General features: G+C 27.2%; 6 protein-coding genes across 9 annotated transcripts; 2 read left to right on the top strand and 4 right to left on the bottom strand.

Annotated features, from left to right (window-relative positions):
• Positions 1-79: 79 nt before the first annotated feature.
• On the bottom strand, positions 80-2,077 carry LOC124427959 (transcription factor E2F4-like). Its single transcript, XM_046971445.1, has 7 exons — positions 1,970-2,077; positions 1,518-1,627; positions 1,153-1,423; positions 850-1,070; positions 411-520; positions 271-318; positions 80-189 (listed from the first exon to the last, which is right to left on the bottom strand). Exons 1-7 carry the CDS (start codon positions 2,075-2,077, stop codon positions 80-82), a joined length of 978 nt encoding a protein of 325 aa, XP_046827401.1.
• On the bottom strand, positions 1,539-8,336 carry LOC124427957 (transcription initiation factor TFIID subunit 2). Of its 2 annotated transcripts, XM_046971441.1 has the most exons (20): positions 8,208-8,336; positions 7,829-7,883; positions 7,603-7,766; positions 7,315-7,531; positions 7,007-7,245; positions 6,691-6,912; positions 6,382-6,595; positions 6,031-6,282; positions 5,648-5,856; positions 5,297-5,536; positions 4,969-5,218; positions 4,743-4,883; positions 4,391-4,581; positions 4,093-4,304; positions 3,742-3,961; positions 3,500-3,656; positions 3,249-3,410; positions 2,989-3,162; positions 2,605-2,883; positions 1,539-1,627 (listed from the first exon to the last, which is right to left on the bottom strand). In XM_046971441.1, the coding sequence occupies exons 1-19, from the start codon at positions 8,249-8,251 to the stop codon at positions 2,614-2,616; spliced, it is 3,633 nt and encodes a 1,210-aa protein (XP_046827397.1). In that variant the 5' UTR covers positions 8,252-8,336; the 3' UTR covers positions 1,539-1,627; positions 2,605-2,613. The 2 variants fall into 2 exon arrangements, with proteins under 2 accessions (XP_046827397.1, XP_046827398.1); XM_046971442.1 differs by lacking the exons at positions 7,603-7,766; positions 7,829-7,883; positions 8,208-8,336 and having other exon boundaries at positions 7,007-7,219; positions 7,315-7,451.
• A 2,038-nt stretch (positions 8,337-10,374) lies between these two features.
• LOC124427941 lies at positions 10,375-11,654 on the top strand. 2 transcript variants are annotated; one of them, XM_046971412.1, is made up of 3 exons: positions 10,375-10,663; positions 10,933-11,091; positions 11,166-11,654. In XM_046971412.1, exons 1-3 carry the CDS (start codon positions 10,638-10,640, stop codon positions 11,545-11,547), a joined length of 567 nt encoding a protein of 188 aa, XP_046827368.1. In that variant the 5' UTR covers positions 10,375-10,637; the 3' UTR covers positions 11,548-11,654. The 2 variants fall into 2 exon arrangements, with proteins under 2 accessions (XP_046827368.1, XP_046827369.1); XM_046971413.1 differs by having other exon boundaries at positions 10,384-10,663; positions 11,193-11,654.
• A 473-nt stretch (positions 11,655-12,127) lies between these two features.
• On the bottom strand, positions 12,128-13,610 carry LOC124427940 (neuferricin). The gene is made up of 4 exons (XM_046971411.1): positions 13,013-13,610; positions 12,794-12,934; positions 12,543-12,729; positions 12,128-12,452 (listed from the first exon to the last, which is right to left on the bottom strand). Exons 1-4 carry the CDS (start codon positions 13,320-13,322, stop codon positions 12,275-12,277), a joined length of 816 nt encoding a protein of 271 aa, XP_046827367.1. The 5' UTR covers positions 13,323-13,610; the 3' UTR covers positions 12,128-12,274.
• A 69-nt stretch (positions 13,611-13,679) lies between these two features.
• Positions 13,680-18,406, top strand: LOC124427938 (DNA topoisomerase 3-alpha). Of its 2 annotated transcripts, XM_046971409.1 has the most exons (12): positions 13,680-14,091; positions 14,169-14,271; positions 14,367-14,713; positions 14,789-14,907; positions 15,222-15,568; positions 15,667-15,955; positions 16,017-16,515; positions 16,615-16,960; positions 17,042-17,537; positions 17,613-17,853; positions 17,924-18,171; positions 18,265-18,406. In XM_046971409.1, exons 2-12 carry the CDS (start codon positions 14,191-14,193, stop codon positions 18,303-18,305), a joined length of 3,054 nt encoding a protein of 1,017 aa, XP_046827365.1. In that variant the 5' UTR covers positions 13,680-14,091; positions 14,169-14,190; the 3' UTR covers positions 18,306-18,406. The 2 variants fall into 2 exon arrangements, with proteins under 2 accessions (XP_046827365.1, XP_046827364.1); XM_046971408.1 differs by having other exon boundaries at positions 13,680-14,271.
• On the bottom strand, positions 18,225-19,477 carry LOC124427942 (protein chibby homolog 1). Its single transcript, XM_046971414.1, has 3 exons — positions 18,951-19,477; positions 18,778-18,893; positions 18,225-18,667 (listed from the first exon to the last, which is right to left on the bottom strand). The coding sequence occupies exons 1-3, from the start codon at positions 19,132-19,134 to the stop codon at positions 18,587-18,589; spliced, it is 381 nt and encodes a 126-aa protein (XP_046827370.1). The 5' UTR covers positions 19,135-19,477; the 3' UTR covers positions 18,225-18,586.
• Between the last annotated feature and the right edge of the window lie 33 nt (positions 19,478-19,510).

The following is a 19,510-nucleotide window of genomic DNA, read 5'->3' as shown; positions in this document are numbered from 1 at the left end:
TAGAATAATTCCACTGATGCTGTGAATATTCAATTGCCTAAGTTGTCCATTGATTTTTGAAAACTACTAAATGTAATTTTCACTTTGCTGCGATGTCAAATAAATCAAAAATCCCTTCATTTTCACTAAGATTAAATTGGTAATCTTTTTCTCCTGGCGGTGGACTTAATCTGACAAGTGGACCACAAACTATAAATAAGCAATACATGAATTTGATAAAACATTATAATATAGAAAATGTTAAAAGAATTAACTGAAAAATTTACTTACTGTCTGAATAAAATTGATCAAGTATTTCAAGTTCTCCTTGAATAATATCTATAATAAAATAAATTAATTTTAACTAAAGATAAATAAAAGTTATTTATAATATCAATATTAAAGAATTATTATGAGTAATTTCTATTTACCAGATGTATTTACATCACGAAGAACTATTTTTGCTTCTATTAATTCCGGATCATCTTCATCTTCTTCATCGGATAAGGTAGAGCCATGTTTGTTGATACCTTTTGGTGGTCTATAAACATATATTTACATGCTATTACATATATCTATACTTTCTAACGTTTAATTACTGAATGTTTTGTTCTATGCAAAGAATAATTAATAAAATAATATTTTTGTATGTTTTATACCAAATGAACAACATATTCTCAATAGTTATTCATCCCCTTATAAAACCGATATTGTTACTGTTTGCTCTGACCAGATCAATAATATTACTTTTTTATTACTGATACATAAAGAGCAAATATTTTTCTTACGAAAACAACACAGATATATATTTTAATATCAATTATTTATTAAATTATCCTTATAATATAATTTATTTGTTAAAATTCTTACCTTCCTACTTTTCTCTTTGGTTTAACGTTGATCTCCTCTTTCTTCTCATCATCTTCTTTTACTCTCTTCATACCTTTTGATTCTTCTTGTAACCTCATTTCTAATACTTTATTATCATAAGTTTTTGCTAAATCTGGTTGAACCATATATACCTTAATTTCACCTGAATTACTTTTTAAAAGCATTTCATAATTTATTTCTCTTTCTTCATCCTCTGCTATCTAACAAATAAAACACTTTTGTTACTACTCAATAATGAATAGATGGTGCTTTATGATATAATATATTTTCACGTACATTCACCTGAGCCATATTTGGCACACTTAATTCTGTATCTGGTGGAGCTTGAATTCCTAATACAAAATCATCAGGGAAATTTTCTTTGACATCTTCATAAGAGATATATGCATACTTTTTATTAACTATATCGTTCTCTATATTTTTTATACTTTGTTGAATCCACTGTGTATGTGTATCTAATAAGTGTTCATGATCCTCTAATTTTTTAATTTCATCTTTCAAATCTGTTAATTTTTCACCAACTTCTTGCGTATTACAACCAGGACCTGCACCTCTACATAAGATATAAAAAATTAGTGTTTATTAATAAATTTTACTTTAAAATATTAGAAATTAAATGAAATATAATAATAAATTGGCATACATACTTCCATTGAATACTATTTTTACTTTTCTTCTCTATAAGACCAATGCCCTCAAGGACATTTGTAATGTCGTAAATCCGTCTTTTTTGTCTAACTTCTAGAATATCTGCGGCCTGCAATATTACAAGTAGACATTTTTTTATCTTAATTAATAAATATAATATTGATATAAAATAATGGTATCATATTCGTAATTCTTTATGTTTAGGTTATGTTTACCCACATATTGAATAATGAGAAATTATTGATGTAAAAGATAAGACAAGTAGAAATGAAGTTTTATCATCTTTAAATTTTTCTTTAGAAAGAGATTTACAAGACTTTATAAAAATTATCATATTATTGGTATACTTCTTTCAAAATTCCCGCAAGCTAGAAATGGCGTGTACATCCGTAACGACTTAACCTCGTATACAAGTTAACTTTTTGTCTCGCAACTTAGTGAAAGTACTTACGACTTTTAAATCGAGAACGCCGTCTTTCGCTTTTTGCAAAAGAGTAACAAATCGAGTAGTCAGTAAACCGAGAGATTTTTCAAATCTACTTTGCTGATTATCTGCCATTTTTAAGACCGTTGTCAAAATTTTCAAAACAGACTACCCTCTTCGAAATTGCCGCAACACCTCGGACGCCATCCCAAGCATTGAATAAATAGCATTTAAATAAAAGCGCGTCTCTAGTATCGATACATTTTCTCGTTAGAATTAATTTTCAATTATACCAATGTGTTATGGATTATTTCATTTTAAAATTAACAATTAATTTAATTTCATATAATTTAAACAAAAATTCTCTTTAAATAAAAGAGAGAATGCTTATAGCTTTTTATCCCAATGAAAATGACATACGAGATTTTTGTGATACATAAAAATGTGTATTATATGTATTAAAATATTTTTAAAAATATAACAAAAAAAATTATAAATTGTAAAACATATCTAAATTTATAATACAGCGTGAAATAAATTATTTCGTATGATCAATATGATTAAATTAATGTTATGTACAATTAAATGTTCTATTTATACCGTAATAAATAGATAATAATATTTAATCTGTATAAAATATTTACAGTAACAAAAGTATTTACAAATTTTTATTAGGGAAAAATAAATTCATTAGTTGCAGTAGTTGCATCAGGACTAAGACTGGAACTTGCAGAACTCAGAGTTTCTTCTTTAACTTTAAGCATGGATGAATCTTTATCTTTATTTTTATCTTTGTCTTTCTCTTTTTCTTTTTCCTTATCTTTCTCCTTATCTTTAATTTTATCCTTTTCTTTTTTATCTTTATCTTTTCCATGTTTATGGTCATGCTTGTGCTTATGTTTATGCTTGTGCTTCTTCTTATCTTTCTTCTTCTTTTTATTCTGACAAAATAATTACATAATAATAATAAAATAACAAACACACACATACACAAATATACAAACAGATAGACAATAAACAAAATAAACAAATATAATAAAAATTACCTTATTAATTGAATCAGCCTTTTGTTTATGTTCTTCTGATTCTTTTTTAAACATTCCGGGTTCAAAACCTACAGGACCTTGTGTCCCCATAATACCTGGTAAAGATGCAGAATTATCGCTATAATATTCTGATTTTACTTTACCATCATTAGATACTGGTGTAACACGTCCTTCCTATTAGAATAAAATTACACATTTCCTGGATATTATGTGATTTTTTATAATATTTTATACATACAATAAATAAAAAATGATCATACATTGTTTATTTGCTTTAGGCGTTTTACTTCTGGGTTATAATCTGTAGAATTAGATGGACCTGGTGTATCCTTATTTGGCGATGCTTTGCGTTTGTTAGCTCCACTTATATTATCTAATTCAATTACTGATTCATTTTTTATATGTTGAATATTTGGTTTTATCTATATAATTGGATGAAGTTATTTAAATGAATTATCTCTATGACAATATATTTTTTTTATAACGAAATTACATAGGAGGAGAAACTTACTTCTCGTTCTGGGCTATTTTGAAGACCAATTTTTCTAGGCTTAGTAATAAGTGCGAGTTCTGGAATTGGAAGACAAACAGGACGTTTTGTACCATATAGAGTATAGTACAAATCAACTAAATCGCATCTCAATTTGGCGTCATGTGAAAGCATCCCACTAAATAATAAAAATATTATATAAATTTATATTTAATCGGAATAAAAAATCAAATTTATGTTTAATGACATTTAATTATACATACTTTATTAAGTTCCAAATACGATCTACTAATTCAGATTTGTCTAAATGATGTTTCTGAACTTTTTCGAATGGTGGATTTTCAACCATTAATCTTACTAATCTATGACGTACTCCAGGATGTGGATCTGTCTCTGCCATGTCCAATAAAAATTCCAAATCTTCCCACTTACCATCGACTCTTGTAAAATCTACTAAAGCTTCTAGAGCTGCAATTCGTATATCTACATTGAAAAGACAAAAATAAATAATTATATTTGGATTATACATAAATTTTACATACACATACAAACACACACAATATAAACATGTATAATATTATATCATATAAGCATTGTATATTTCATGCACATACCAATGAATTGTCCATATGCTGCATATGCTCTAAATAAATGCGGATTACTTGGAAGATGGCCAAATTTTTGTAAAATTCTTATAACTTTTAAACATGCTACACTAACAGTATATTTATAGCAAGGTAATAATTTTTCTAAATTCAGATTCCTTGTAACTTCTTCTAATATAGCTTTTGTATCAATCGATAAAGATTCTGCGGTAATAGCTGTCCTAACAAATTTAATGAATAATAAAATTAGGTTTATATGATTGATAGTATATTTTAAATTACAAAAAAAATAAAAAATATATTTTACCCTTGTTGTACACTAATAACTGGTGTTACAGTTGCTCCAAGTGCCTCAATTAATGCTGCTCTATAATAATTATCTGAGTATCTATTTTTACTGTTATCATTATATTTGAATAAATCCATTAGAAAAGCTAAAACCTCAGGAGGACAAATACCATGAGCATTACGTAATCCTGCCATAGCAACGGGGATAGTCTGTATATGTAATAAATAAGATGAAATCTTAAAATCTATGTATATATGTATATATATATATATATATATATATATATATATATATATATATATATATATATATATATAAAAGCACAATACATTAATCCTTTGGAAGATACATAAAGAAAATGAAAATTTACCTTTTGTAAAAAATAATGTTGAAAGTTTGAAAAATTATTTTGTTTAATAATTCTTCTGCAAGATGCAGAACCAAATAATTTTCGAAAAATTGCCAACATCGCTGGTGGACCTGCCCATGTTGCTACCATTGCATTGGCAACCTATATAATATCAAAGATATGATTAAAATCTTTAAAATTTATTTTAAATAACAATTACTTTATAAACATAGAATCTGAATATTACTTTTGTTAAACAATGTGCTGCTCTAAGTCGTACTTTGTAGTAACAATGTTCATTCTCAATGGTATCTGTTAATGCAAGTCGCGTTGCAGGTGTTGAATGATTTTGTAATGCCTCTATAGCTTCCAACTGAGCTGTTACATCTCTTTCATGTCTTAATTGATATTGCCATTGATAATCAGGTTGTTCAATATGAACTGCACGCATAAGAGTCATGTCTGGATCTAATCTTATCCATAAAACTGGAGAATCACTATAAAAAAAGAATCAAATTATTAGACTTCTTTGATCATATAATTTTATAAGATTATTTACTTTAATTATTACTTACTCCATAGCAGAAAGGTCCATGTCAACTTCTTCTCCAGTACAAAGTGGAATCTTTTTTTTCTTATTTCTACGGCTTTTACTGTGACAAGTTATATCTGCTTTAGCCGCAGTACCTTCAATTTGCAAAGTATGTTTAAATGTACCATCTAATTCTTGAATATTCACTAATAATGGTCCTACGTATTTTCTAATCCCTCTTTGATGGATCGTATCTTGTCGAATTTCTAATTCAACTGTATTTCTATATATTGTGTGATCGTATTTGTATTATTATATATTTATCAACACATATATATTTTATTTAGCAAAACAAAAGCATAGGAACTCTTAGAATTTTTTTTTTCATAGATACCTTTTTCTATTAAACACAAAACTTAAACTAAACTTTGCATGACCACCTGTTCTGACCCATAGATCTATAAAAACAGCCATATCTTTTCCAGTCACTGTAAAAATGGCTTTTGTAAATACATTTGTACTAATTAACATGTGAGACCACAGACCAGAATCAATTTTTTGTTGTGCAGCATTTGCAGCAAGTGATAGCTGTTTATTGAAAACCTATGAAATAAAAAATTTACAATTAGTATTTTTAAATAATGTATTTTTTCTATCTTTTATGTAACATACACACACACACACACACACGAAATACTAGTATGTGTGCGTACATAAGTATAATACTTTAATATATATATATATATATATATAGTAATAATGATCAATGATAAATACTTGAAGAAGTAATTCCTGGCCTATCCTATGCTCTAACATTCTTATAACTAAATGAGCTTTTTTTCGAAGTACTTCAATGTACTTCGGTGACATAGTATGCAAATTCCTTATAGGAAAATAAAAACCAGGGTCTGGTGCTCTAGGAGCTGGTGCTGGAGTATTTGCTGCAATGGGCAATGGAGCAGGCGGTTGAGATGGATCCAATATTATACCTCCAAATTGTTCTTCATATTTTACAACCTCTTGAAGTTCCTGAAAACAAAGATTATAATGTCTTTAAGATTATAACATACATTTAAACTTATTTTAATCATTATGATATAAATTAGAAGTGAACAATTGATGACTCACTGATTGGATCCATTCTCTGTATTCGTTATTACCAAAACATTTTTTTGCATATAATCCTGTTAAATATGTCGATATACCTTTTGGCAACCAAGTATCCGACCAATTTTGCATAGATATGAAACAGCCAAAAAATTGTTCTGCAATTGCTTGTGCCATTGCTTTCTTTGTGATGTAAACTTGATCAATAATTGCAGTAGAATGCAATAAATTTGTACTATAAAAATGATATTATGTTATAATATAATTTACAAGAAAGGGAAATCAGTTTTCATAATTGTAATTTAACAAATTTAAAAGATTTCATTGTACTTTAAAATGCTCATAGTTGCATATGCATTGATATCTTCATCTATCTCATCAACAAACACTTGTTTATAACAGGTATATGGATATCTATTGGATAATGTTTCTTCATAAAATTCAAATGCTTCATGCATATATTTTGCAGATACTTTTAAGGATGGTAACAGATGTGGTAAACAGAAATGTGTTACTTCATGCATATAAGGATCCACAAATATTTCAAAAGGTCTGAAAAATAGCAAAAACAATGTTCATATTATGATATGACTATCAATAGAAAATATTTTTTATATAGTTTCGTTAAAACAATAAGATTACTTACCCAACAGCAAGAGCAATATTTGGAGCACAAGCTGGAGTATTAAGAATGTAATGAAAGGTTTTCCTGCGCATGTCAGGAGTATAAACAACTTCTACTAGATCTCCACAAGATATTGCAGTCATAGAATCGTCGACAGTAAACTCTAATTTCCAAGTACAAGGTTCTGCAAAACTATCGACACAGGGGAACCATAATCTTGATGAATTTTCATAGCTATATGTATACATATGAGCACCTCTCTGCAAAAAGTACAGATAATGATGTATTATCATATTAATAAAATATTTCATTTACTTATATACGTGTACCTCTGCTAGAGTGCCTTCACAATTTGGTACTACAAAATGTACTCCACCTTGCGGTTGTTCTAATGAAAACTCAATACTGATCCTTAAAGGACGACCCTCTCCAACCAAATGTGCTGCATCTGGTGGAATTTGTACAACTAATTCACCTACATTGTTATCAGGATCAACTTTTTGTGCTGCTGCTAAATGAAGATTCGAAAAGAACTCCAATGAACGCCTACATAAATATTAATAACTGCATAAATAATATATAAAATAGAAAAAATGAATGGCATTGAAATTACTCACTGTTTACCATCTCCTTGACATATATCTAAAAATGGATCAAAATATTGAAATGGTGCTTCATATGTATCATTTAAACATACTCTATATATTCTACATTGTTTTGCATTAAGCTTTACAAGTCTCAAAGTATCTCTCAAAGGAACTACCGTCAATTCCACAAAACCCTGTTAATAAGATAAAATATTATATGTTTTAATATAATTATTTAATAAATGTGAATACTTACAATTATACTTTTCCTTGGAAAACTTATGCCTGTTAAGCTCACTATTTGATGGGCTGTAAAATAATAATTATTTGGTTATAAAATCATTAGGAATAAAAACAACACATGTGTAAATACAAAATTATGCATTCATGTTTAATTCAAATTAAAAATGTTAAAATAAGGTATTATATTATATATCCTTATCATAAGAATCTAGAAATTTGTAATAATGCATTTGTAATAACTTTTTAGAAAATTATATAAATTGTATAAGTTGTAAAACAAAACTATCGAAAACATAACCTAAACAATTTTGAATTAAAAATAATATAATTAAAATATATTATTATATTATATAAAATATACTTTTATATTATATAAAAAGAAAAATACTTATAATTTATATGGTCTACTATTATCAGCCGTTCTTTCTTTCTTCATTGTTCTTTCATAGAAAATCACTTTTCTTTAATAACAAACGTCCGACGCCATTACCGACCAAGCTTGACTAAAGAAAAGATAGAGAAACATAGTTTATACTCTGTAGCTCCGTTGCCGAATCGAGAAAACAAAATCTGGACATACAGAGAGAAAGGAACTAGAGAATATTAAAGTGTTATAAATAAAGAAAACAAAAGCGAATATAAATTAAAGCAGTCTATGGTTTCATTAGAGTTCGATAAACAAATGAAAATGTTTTAAAAATGAAGATTTAAAATAAGAACATACCTCCTTTGAATTTTTAAAAATCAAAAAACAAAAGAATTTTTAAAAACAGTACAATAAATTAATATTTCAACAGCACTCGCTTAAACATATGCTTACATACATTCGCCAAATGACATCCAATACTAAAAACATGTTAAACATAGAATAATTTTCTTTTAGACTTCGTCGACCATTTATGTCAACAAGAAGGAACATAAGATAGACTTTGCGATTTATCACGTTAGTTTCCTTTCGTACTCCGAGGGATAAACATCGAAATACACGCTCTCTCTCTTTCTCTCTCTCTTTCAATCTCTATACGGCTACATTTAATTTAAACTTATAGATACGATGATTTTCTAATTATTTAAATAATGTGCAATGTACAATGTACTTGAAGTACAACGAAATAATAATTAAATGATATTAAATTCCGTAAAAATGTCGTCTAGCTCTTAAGACGCATTAGACATAGAATAATTTTCTTTCGATATATATCGATTGTTCAATAAATCAACAATAACGAAGATCATATTAAGCGTGCCAATTACCACGTTAGTTTTCTTACGTACTTCGAGAAATAAATATCGAGATATTCTCTCGGCGGCTACATTTGACAGTTTCGATGATTTTATAATTATTTACACATTGTATAATGTACACGAAATGCGATAATGCAATATTTAAACAACACCACATCCTGTTAAAGATCTGCATAGCCCTTAAGAAGCGTTGGACTTAGAATAATTTTCTTTCAGCGTACGTCGATCGTTTAATATTAACAAGAAGTATCGTTGAAAGGACAATGCGAGTTAGCATTCTCGTACTTCGAGAATTAAATGTCGAAATACACTCTTTCCGTACCGCTACATTCAATCATTTTATAGATACGATCATTTTCAAATTATTTAAATAATGTACAATGTACATGAAATGCTACAATGCAATATTTAAACAATCGTACATTCCATTAAAGATTGAAGAGCTCTTAAGACGCATCCTTAATGTACACAGAGTAAAATAAACTAATATTTAATGGTATATTTGAGAAACTAAAAATAATTTTAATACAACTATCGGTATAGTTCTGCTTTGTATGCAAAACTTTATCTTTCACATAAGTAATATACATATATAAATATTCTTTTTTCTTTTCTTATTTTTTTTTCAGCTAATTCCAGGTCATGGAATTGCGAAATCAGGAAGGAATAATTAATAAATAAAATTATTTTACTAACATTTAAACAATGTACAATAGAATATTTAACAAAATAATATTTACTAATGGATGATTAAATACGCTTTTGCATTTGTATAAATTTAACTAAAACAAAAAATATAAAATTTGTAAAATTAATAAATACTTCTCAATTGATCTATTTTCAGAATAGAGTATAATCCAGCATATAGTTTTTCGTTGCATTTGAAGGATGTACTACTGTTTTACTATATATAAACATTTATCTCGCAAATTAATGCGATCGTTGGTTTATTCTCGAAAGGTGTATAACCTACACAACTTATACATCGATACAATAGGTCCTTAATGGTGACAATGTCCCCATTATGCTTGCAGTTCATATTTTGTCCACTTGTCGCTGAAGTCTCATATTCTACGAGCGAAAGCTGGTGAATAGCCTGAAAGGCTTTTCTGATTTTTAGTAACTTTATTTATAGTAAGTATCTATAATATTGTATATATAGTTGTATGATATATACTACATAGTCTATGGACTTGCTATCAACCAATTATGTGAATGGATTTTAAATTCAAATAATCGGTTAATTATATTAAAGATTTATGCAAATATTAGAAAGATCAATTTAAATTGAATCAATTCATAATGAATTAGAATAGATGAAATTGAAATAATTTATATTAAAGGCGTAAATATGAAATAAAATAATAAATACCAATCAACTCTTATAAGTTAAACTTTCATTTTGAAACTGTACCAACTATATACAAGAATGTACTCAATGAAATCGTGATGGACAAGTTGGTTCATTTATACTGGCTGTAGTAATATAAATATAAATAAATATCGAATATATAATGAAGGAATGAATTCATCTTTAATTATTCAATGGTTTCTCAGTTGAATTGATAACTGGACAAATGGATGAAGAATTTGTTGAAACAGCGTAAGTAACATAAATGTATCATTTAGCATGTACATGTCGTTTACATGTATGTATATGATTTTTACATAAATTTATTTTATAAAATAAAATAAATAATAAGAGAATAATATAAATATTATGTACTTTAAGAAATATATATGTTATATGTGAATTATTAAGAAAGAAAATGGCTCTAATTCTTTAATAACTTTAAACATACAAGTGAAACTTACATTCAATATTCATATATCAGAATTTTGTAATATTGTGATAACTATATTATTTTTTAGTAAACTTAACCATACTATAGATGATGTTAATATGCCAGCAGTGACTGCTAGCTTAGAAATGTTAACAGTAAATACTAATTTACATTCAATGTCAGAAAATAAAAGGAATCTTAGAAAAAGAGTGCCAAAAACAGTTTCCGCAGAACTTTTAAATAGGAGGTATTTACAAGTATATGTATATATATATATATATATATATATATATATGCACTTATATGTATTTTGTTTTAAAGTTTTCTTTTTATTTACACGACGATTAGATGCAGTCTTAGACCAAAAAAAAGAAATTGTAAAGAAATGGAAAGCGATGAAGATGTTAAAGATTATTATTTAGATAAAAGTTTTAAGAAGAAAGTAAATAATTTGGAAACAATTTTTGAAGAAACAACAAATGGAAATGAAAATTCTTTATATATGAGTGTAAAAAGGTACAAAAGGATGATCCAGTTTCAACAACAACCCAATAATTCTAAATTGCAAAAGAGAAGAACTAAAATTAAAAAAGTGTTTGGATCAAAGATTAATTTTAGACATAGATCAATGCAAGAATTACTTAATAAGTTAAATTACATCAAATCTAACTCACCAGTGAATTCTGAAAGTGAAACAAAGTGATTGTTATTCTGTAAGTGTTTAGTAGTGCTATATTTGTTTATACTATTTTTATAAACATTAATGACATGTGAATTTATATATCTTAAAAAATATAATATTAAGAAGTATTTTATGTGGAATCAATACAATTTTTAAAATTATACATATCTAATATTTGGTATCTATATTCTAATATTAGTCAAAACACTTGAAACATATGTTTCATATATATTACAGTGTTTGTAATCTCAAAATTTCTAAACACTCGATAGTAGTAATGACTGACATGTTGTTCTATAATTCTATATAAGACTTTATATTGATATCATACGAACATATATTAAGTCGATATAATGACGACAATTCACATTAATTAATTGTTTGTACACTTATAAGCTATTAGTATATTGGATAATATCAAACATGATAAAAAGAACTTTTTGCTACCACAATAATACTTTGCGAAATATTATAGTTCCTATATTTTTTTCGTACGAGTCATTTCATAGTATATATAAGAATGTTCAAAGTTTTTTTTAGAATTTTTTTAATAGATGAAAAATAAGAACTTCATATAATCAGCTTTATTTACAAAAATGAATTTCTTACAAAATATAAAAGTACATTATTCTTTAAGGTCTTTTTTTTGCTTTCTGTTTATTCATTTCATTTATACCAGTAAAAATAGATTTAGTATAAAATACTCTTGTGTAATAAGCAGATTTCAAAAATATTTCTAAGATAGAAATTACTTTATATTACACTTTATCGAACTCCTTGCACAACCATTGTATTCTTTAAAATTACCTTTATTTTCTTTATATTCTTTACTATCAAGATTAATACAAGCACATCTGTGTTGTTTTGAATTAGGCATTTCAAAATACATTCTTGGAACACCGATCCAATCTCTTTCTATACCACCACTATAAATTAAACAAATAAATTATTCGTTAACCTGTATATATATATGTATATATATATATATATATATATCATTTTTGTCATATTATTACCTTCTTTTAGAACACCATACAGTAGTGCCTATATCGACTTTCCATTCCATATTGCAAGTCGGAAATAATTTTTTCTTTTGTTCTTCATCTGCTATTTCTTTTTTTGCATCTATTAATTTTTGCTGTACTTTTATAGACTCAAGCGTTGGAGTACCATCTTCATTGAAATACCTTCCACTTAATTTTCCTTTAAAAAATTTATCTTTTGTTTATATTAATGTTTAATATATAATTTTTATAATATTGTATACCTTTATAAATGTAATTTTCATTATAAAATTGTACCCAGTCATCTAATGATTTAATTTGTTGAGCAGACAGTACAGAAGTATCATCGGTTACTTCTTTCTCATCAAACTTTCCAGTGACAAATGCTAGAGATGCATCACGCCCTAATAATGAACAAAAAATTACTTCGTTAAAAATTTTTTAATCTTACATACTTGTAACCTATAATAAAGTTTCTGTACCAACAAATATGTGATAAGATGCTCCAGGTTCATAATGCTTTGCTCCTTTCGTAACATCAAAAACTTGGCCTAATATTGAAAGATATAATCCATTTTCAATATTATTATGTTTTTTTAATTCGTCTCTAGTAAATATTTTCTGTTTTTCATTTATTTCTAATAATTCCAATTCTGATGTACTGAATAATATATGAGTTACATTGTTCAATTCTTTGGGAAGAAAGTACCATATTATTGTAAAATAGCTGTGTGAATAAAGTAAATAAATAGTTGCAAGTAAAAGACTTAACCAGAAATATCTTAAAATCATTATTTTTGCCTTTCGCTTAACCAGTTAGGTTAGTTAATTGCATATAGTATTTTTCATGATTAATATATCACAATCAATAACCCTTAACATTATTTTAAAGTAGCAAAACTAATTTTTCTACCCTAAGAACCATTGAAACTGATCAGAATTGGTATAAGTTAATTACGATATAGTTTATAATTTTGTATTATATTTAGAAATACTTATTTCCTATGAAAAAATTTACGAGACACTAAAAACTGTCATATTGAAAAATAAATTAAGATTTTATATTAGTTTCTATTTTATTCGAATTGACATGTTTTAAAGGCAAGTTTCTAAAAAAATCTGATTGATTTTCATTGTTCTAATAATTACTTTCGAATAAGTCTGAGAATTTTATTTTTTAAGTAAATGGTAGAATTTAAACGTAACACGTAGCAAGTTATTTGCGATTTAAACGTAACACTATGTAAAACCATGTAATAATTTAGCATCTCATATATAGATGCATGTAAATATACCCAAATGTTACACGCGCAATATCTATAAATTAAAATAGCATTATAATGGCGGGTTCTGCATCAGTCAATACAAAATGCAGGATGATTTAAAAGTGAAAAACATTTCTGAAAATATTTTTTGTGTTGTATAAAAAATAAATTTGTTTTATTTTTATTAAAATGCTAAAGTGGTTTGTGTTGTTAAAAATGATAATAACAATAGTTTATAAACCTATCAATATATTACTTTGGGATTGAAAATAATGATAAGATATACCATTCATTATGTTAGTTTTATTTACTCCTTTAAGAATATAAAGATAAGTGCGATTAAATTAAGAAAGAATACAATTTATATTGGCAGAAATAAAAGTACTAATCATATTATGAGAGTTCTTAATGTCGCTGAAAAAAATGATGCCGCGAAAAACATTGCTGCTTATTTGTCACGCGGCAATTGTAGAAAAGTAAATATTATTATTTGTATTTTAAAATGAAAGAAAACTTTACAGAGTCATGGATTTAATGTCTAGTTAAATTAAAAATTTTATTTGTTTCTCAGAGGGAGGGTTTATCAGTCTATAATAAAATTTATGAATTCAATGTACACTTGTGGAATGAAGATTGTCAAATGATAATGACATCTGTTTCTGGACATTTGTTGAGCTATGAATTTGTAGGTGCTTATAAAAAATGGCAAGGATGTCATCCTTTAAGTTTATTTGATGCTCCTGTTATGAAAGATTGCATAGATGACAAATATTCACAAATAAAAAGAACTATAGAAAAAGAAGTAAAGAACTGCAGAGCTTTGATCATTTGGACTGATTGTGATCGAGAAGGAGAAAACATAGGATTTGAAATCATAGAAGTATGCCAGGCAGTTAAACCAGATATACGCATATATAGGTAGTATATGTTAGATAATAATCAATTATTTATGTTATTTTTAAATTATAACATAAAATATATATTTTATTGTAGAGCAAAATTCTCAGAAATCACACAAATATCCATAAACAGAGCTCTTCAAACTTTAGATACACCAAATAAAGCTGTCAGTGATGCTGTAGACATAAGAAGTGAATTAGATTTAAGAATAGGTATGTTGCAATATCAATTGCACTTGCAAAGCAAGCATAATTGTAGTATTTCACCGTGGCCCTTAATATAATATACTTACGGGAAAAGTAAGATTATGCGGACACAATTAGTTTACTTAATTAAATATACATAAAAGTACGTTTTTTAATTTGTATACATTCTGCTCGTGGCCTATTCGATACATGATTAATTTTCTTTTCGCTCGCACGCCTTAGCATCACTTTCTCGATGCTCGTTTGTTATTGCATATATACACTATTGCAATAATATTATTTATTGGGTATAATATTATTCTTAAATAATTGTGGTTTAGGTGCTGCGTTTACAAGATTTCAAACATTAAGACTACAAAAAGTATTTCCTAGAACACTTGCAGACATGCTTATAAGTTATGGTAGTTGTCAGTTTCCAACATTAGGATTTGTGGTGGAAAGATTTCTGGCTATAGAAAGATTTCAACCAGAACCATATTGGAAAATAAAAGTAATGAATATTCTTAATGACATTTCTGTTGAATTTCGTTGGGACAGAGTAAGACTTTTTGAAGAATTACCTTGTCAAATATTTCTTGATATTTGTCAAGAAAATCCTATTGCTACTGTAATTAAAGTTACCAGTAAACCCAAAAGCAAATGGAGACCTTTACCATTAGATACAGTTGTAAGTAACAAAATCAATAATGTTACAATAGTTTATATTTGATATCAAACTTATTATATTACCTTTATATTTATCTTTATATTTCTTTATATTATTAGGAATTAGAAAAACAGGGTTCTCGGAAATTGAATTTAAATGCAAAAGAAATTATGAAGATAGCAGAAAAATTATACACGCAAGGTTTAATTAGCTATCCGCGTACAGAAACAAACATTTTTCCGAAAGAAATGAATTTACAATCTTTAGTTACTCAACATAGAGATAGTCCGGTATGGGGTCAGTTTGCACAACGGTTATTGGAAGATGGAGTATCTCCTAGACAAGGCAAAAAGAGCGATCAAGCTCATCCTCCTATTCATCCAACGAAGTATAGTTCTACTTTAACAGGTATGAATCATATCTAGAATTATATAAAGATAAGAATTTTTTACTTCATACTTTATAATAGGAAATGAAGCAAAAGTCTATGAATTTATTGTAAGACACTTTCTGGCTTGTGTATCAAAAAATGCAGAAGGACAAGAGACTATAGTAGAAATTAATATAGCTGGAGAAAAATTTCTTGCAAATGGTCTTCAGATCATAGCAAAAAATTATTTAGATGTGTACATATACGAAAAATGGAATGATAAAGAAATACATAGGTATCAAGAGGGGCAAACATTTCAACCGACTAGCATTGAAATGATAAAAGAAGAAACTTCACCTCCTAAATTATTAACTGAAGCAGATTTAATCGCATTAATGGATAAACATGGGATTGGAACTGATGCAACTCATGCAGAACACATAGATACAATAAAGTCAAGACAATATGTGGGCTTGCAAGATGGTAAACATTTTATGCCTTCAAAATTAGGAATTGGACTTGTAATGGGTTATGATAATATGGGATTTGCAATGTCTAAGCCAAATTTAAGAGCAGATTTAGAAAAAGATCTTAAATTGTATGTTATTAAAATTTCATTTTTTTTTTTATTTATAAATTCTATTTTAACATGTATATATATATATATATATGTCACAAACACTCTTTTTATCTGTAGAATTTGTGATGGTCAAAAAGATCCGAAACTAGTCCTACAAAACCAGATAGCAAAATATCGTGATGTATTCAAATTAGCAATGCAACATGCTAATTTGATTGATAATGCTATAGCAGAATATCTTGAAGAACAACCAGCACAAGTACAAGAAACTGATATAATTAATACTTCTACAAACACAGTTGTTTTCAAATGTCCTAAATGTGGTTCTGATATGATATTAAAAGATAGGAAACAAGGTACAGGAAAATATATAACTTGCATGGGATTTCCATCATGCAATAATGCTATATGGTTTCCTCAATCGATTGAAAATGTTACAGTATTGGAAAATACATGTACTCAGGTCTGCCTACTTGTCCATTTGTTATCGTTCAATAATTCCAGAGAATTATGATTCGTAACTATAAACTTTTTGTTCCTTCAGTGTACTGGAAACATGCGTAAACTGGAATTTAAATTAGCACGGAATATGTTTCATCTTTTTGGAAGTACATATACAACTTGTATAGGTGGTTGTGATCCTAATTTTAATGAAACAATAAATATCAAAGATGATAATATTAAAAAAATATCACGTATCACTGATAGTGGCTATGAAACCACGAATAGCAGTTCAGAAGTATTGATCAGGACTCAAATGCGCAATAATATGGGAGAATCTATATCAAATTCGAGAACGATAACTCAAAGAAGTGAAAACCGTTCAAGAAATCCTAATAATCGAAGAAAAGACAATATTGCATCTGCTAAAATGAAAAACAATACTGATAATTTCAATCAGACAATAGGATTGGGTAGTAATCATACAAACACTAATGATATTGTATCCTGGGGGAACATAGATAATGATGCTGAGATAATGTGTCAATGCCACCAGCATGCAATTCAATTAACAGTAAGAAAGGATGGTCCAAACCAAGGTAAATTATATCTAGATAATGATTTAAAATACTATGACGTAGTACAACAAAATTAAACATTCTTAATATTTGTAGGAAGACAATTTTATAAATGTGCACAACCTCAGGGTAGTGGCTGTAATTTCTTTCTGTGGGCTTCTGATAGACCACAAGAAGAAAATACAACAAATCGTAATCAAATTTCAAATCAATCTTGGATGACACAAAATCGAACACAACAGCCTAGTACTAGTAGTAACTCTACTGATTGGATGAATACTAGTGTTTCAGGAACAAATAATGTTATTATGTGTATTTGTAATGAACCAGCTAAACAGTAAGTAAAAAACTGTTAATAAAAGATATTTTATTATAAAGTTTTACTTTTATTTTCATACATTTTATAGACTTACAGTTCAAAAAGAAGGGCCAAATAAAGGTAGACCCTTTTATACTTGTCCTAAAGGTAGGGACAGTACATGTAACTTTTTTAAATGGGCCGATGTAGATGTAAATGTTAATATGAATGAAAGAACAGATTCAGGAAATTTTGGGAACAGAAATAATAATTTTAAGCACAAAGGAAATAGCTCTACTTCAAGTAGATCTCAAGGAACTCGTGCCAAAAGAAAATGTGGCATTTGTGGAACTGAAGGTTTGTACTTTATAAAACAAATTATTTTCTATATAATTACAATACTGTAGAAGTTGAAGTTTACATTAGTATGTTTTATTATATTTTTAATAGGTCATACACGCAAAACATGTCCAGAAAATGTCATGGATTAATCATAACATTACAATATTGTAAATTATATACATTTCGTACAACTATAATCAAAGTTTATTAAAAGTAAAGGATATTATAGTGATAAACATATTACGATCATTTGTGCCTTATTTTAAAGAATGTAAAATTTATTATTGAGATTAGAAATTAGTTAATCTCTTTGTTTTGATATAAGCTTTATTTGCATAATATTACTAGAGTGCACAAAAACAGCACAAAATAAAATTGTTCAAAATAAAACTATTGAAAATATCGTATCTTCTGTAATATATCATTTTAATTATCTATCAGATGATATACCGTTCCTTAATTTTTCCAGTTCTTCTTTTTGAAATTGAGCTTCTGTTGTAGTTTGTGTTAACTGCAATACGACAATATAAGTACATTTTATATTTACATTAAAAAACAAAAAGAAACAAGAAAAAAAAAAAACAAGAATTAAAACATAATTACTATCTGTCTAATATTTACCATGTCTAACATTACTTCAAACTTTAATTTTAATAAATTGTTTTCTTCTTCGAGTCTTTTAATTTCTTTTTTCAGTCTTTCATTTTCTTTAAATGTACCACTTACTTTTCCGGATTCTATGAAAATAACAATAAATATATAGAAATAATAATAGAATAATATAGTTTCTGTACCTGGTATCCATGAGCCATTTTCGAAAACTGTTTCTTGGTCTCCAAGTCTTATACGAATAGATCCTATATCAGGACCTAATTCTTTTTCTATTCTCTTAGGACTTAAATCTTTATTCATTAAAAATGTTGGCGCTTTTCTCGTTGGTGTTTTCTTTGGAGAAAATTTATTTGAAAATAAAGGCATTTTTGGAAATATAACTGCATAATAATCTTCCAAAATCTACCCTTGAAGGTTAAGTTAGAAACGCCGAATCAAATACTACAATCCTAATCACTTTATAACTTAGTTTATAATCATTATTTTCGAGAAATATTCGAACACAGTTTAAAGATACATGAATTAAAATAAATTCATATTTACGCCATAAACTAATCGTAACGATAAATATAAATAAACCGCTCTCTTCAGAAACAACTAAACGCCATATTCTATAAATATACCCAATATATAACGTGCTATGAAAAAGCTTTTCTTTGACTTGTAGAAGCAACATTATAATTTTCATGATTCGTTCGTATTTATCTGGTTATAAAAACGAGATTAAATGGTAAAAAGGATG

Source organism: Vespa crabro, chromosome 11 (assembly GCF_910589235.1).
Source record: "Vespa crabro chromosome 11, iyVesCrab1.2, whole genome shotgun sequence".
In the NCBI taxonomy this organism is placed as follows: Eukaryota; Metazoa; Arthropoda; class Insecta; order Hymenoptera; family Vespidae; genus Vespa; species Vespa crabro.
The sequence above is the reverse complement of the archived record's forward strand: the minus strand, read 5'-3'. Positions and strand labels throughout refer to the sequence as shown.

Coding starts and splice junctions, on each gene's coding strand:
- LOC124427959 (XM_046971445.1), bottom strand. CDS start 2,077: ATGGCAGATAATCAGCAAAGTAGATTTGAAAAATCTCTCGGTTTACTG. Junction 1,424..1,517: donor AAAAATAGTATTCAATGGAA/GTATGTATGCCA, acceptor TATCTTATGTAG/AGGTGCAGGTCCTGGTTGTA. Junction 319..410: donor TCGTGATGTAAATACATCTG/GTAAATAGAAAT, acceptor ATTTTATTATAG/ATATTATTCAAGGAGAACTT.
- LOC124427957 (XM_046971441.1), bottom strand. CDS start 8,251: ATGAAGAAAGAAAGAACGGCTGATAATAGTAGACCATATAAATT. Junction 7,884..8,207: donor AATAGTAGACCATATAAATT/ATAAGTATTTTT, acceptor TTATTATTTTAC/AGCCCATCAAATAGTGAGCT. Junction 5,537..5,647: donor TTTGTGTTTAATAGAAAAAG/GTATCTATGAAA, acceptor CACAATATATAG/AAATACAGTTGAATTAGAAA.
- LOC124427941 (XM_046971412.1), top strand. CDS start 10,638: ATGGATGAAGAATTTGTTGAAACAGC. Junction 10,664..10,932: donor GAAGAATTTGTTGAAACAGC/GTAAGTAACATA, acceptor ATTATTTTTTAG/TAAACTTAACCATACTATAG. Junction 11,092..11,165: donor GCAGAACTTTTAAATAGGAG/GTATTTACAAGT, acceptor TTTGTTTTAAAG/TTTTCTTTTTATTTACACGA.
- LOC124427940 (XM_046971411.1), bottom strand. CDS start 13,322: ATGATTTTAAGATATTTCTGGTTAAGTCTTTTACTTGCAACTATTTAT. Junction 12,935..13,012: donor ATCTTATCACATATTTGTTG/GTACAGAAACTT, acceptor GTTCATTATTAG/GGCGTGATGCATCTCTAGCA. Junction 12,453..12,542: donor GTATGGTGTTCTAAAAGAAG/GTAATAATATGA, acceptor TTTAATTTATAG/TGGTGGTATAGAAAGAGATT.
- LOC124427938 (XM_046971408.1), top strand. CDS start 14,068: ATGATAAGATATACCATTCATTATGTTAGTTTTATTTACTCCTTTAAG. Junction 14,714..14,788: donor CCAGATATACGCATATATAG/GTAGTATATGTT, acceptor ATTTTATTGTAG/AGCAAAATTCTCAGAAATCA. Junction 14,908..15,221: donor TGAATTAGATTTAAGAATAG/GTATGTTGCAAT, acceptor ATTGTGGTTTAG/GTGCTGCGTTTACAAGATTT.
- LOC124427942 (XM_046971414.1), bottom strand. CDS start 19,134: ATGCCTTTATTTTCAAATAAATTTTCTCCAAAGAAAACACCAACGAGA. Junction 18,894..18,950: donor AAATGGCTCATGGATACCAG/GTACAGAAACTA, acceptor TTATTTTCATAG/AATCCGGAAAAGTAAGTGGT. Junction 18,668..18,777: donor TTGAAGTAATGTTAGACATG/GTAAATATTAGA, acceptor GTCGTATTGCAG/TTAACACAAACTACAACAGA.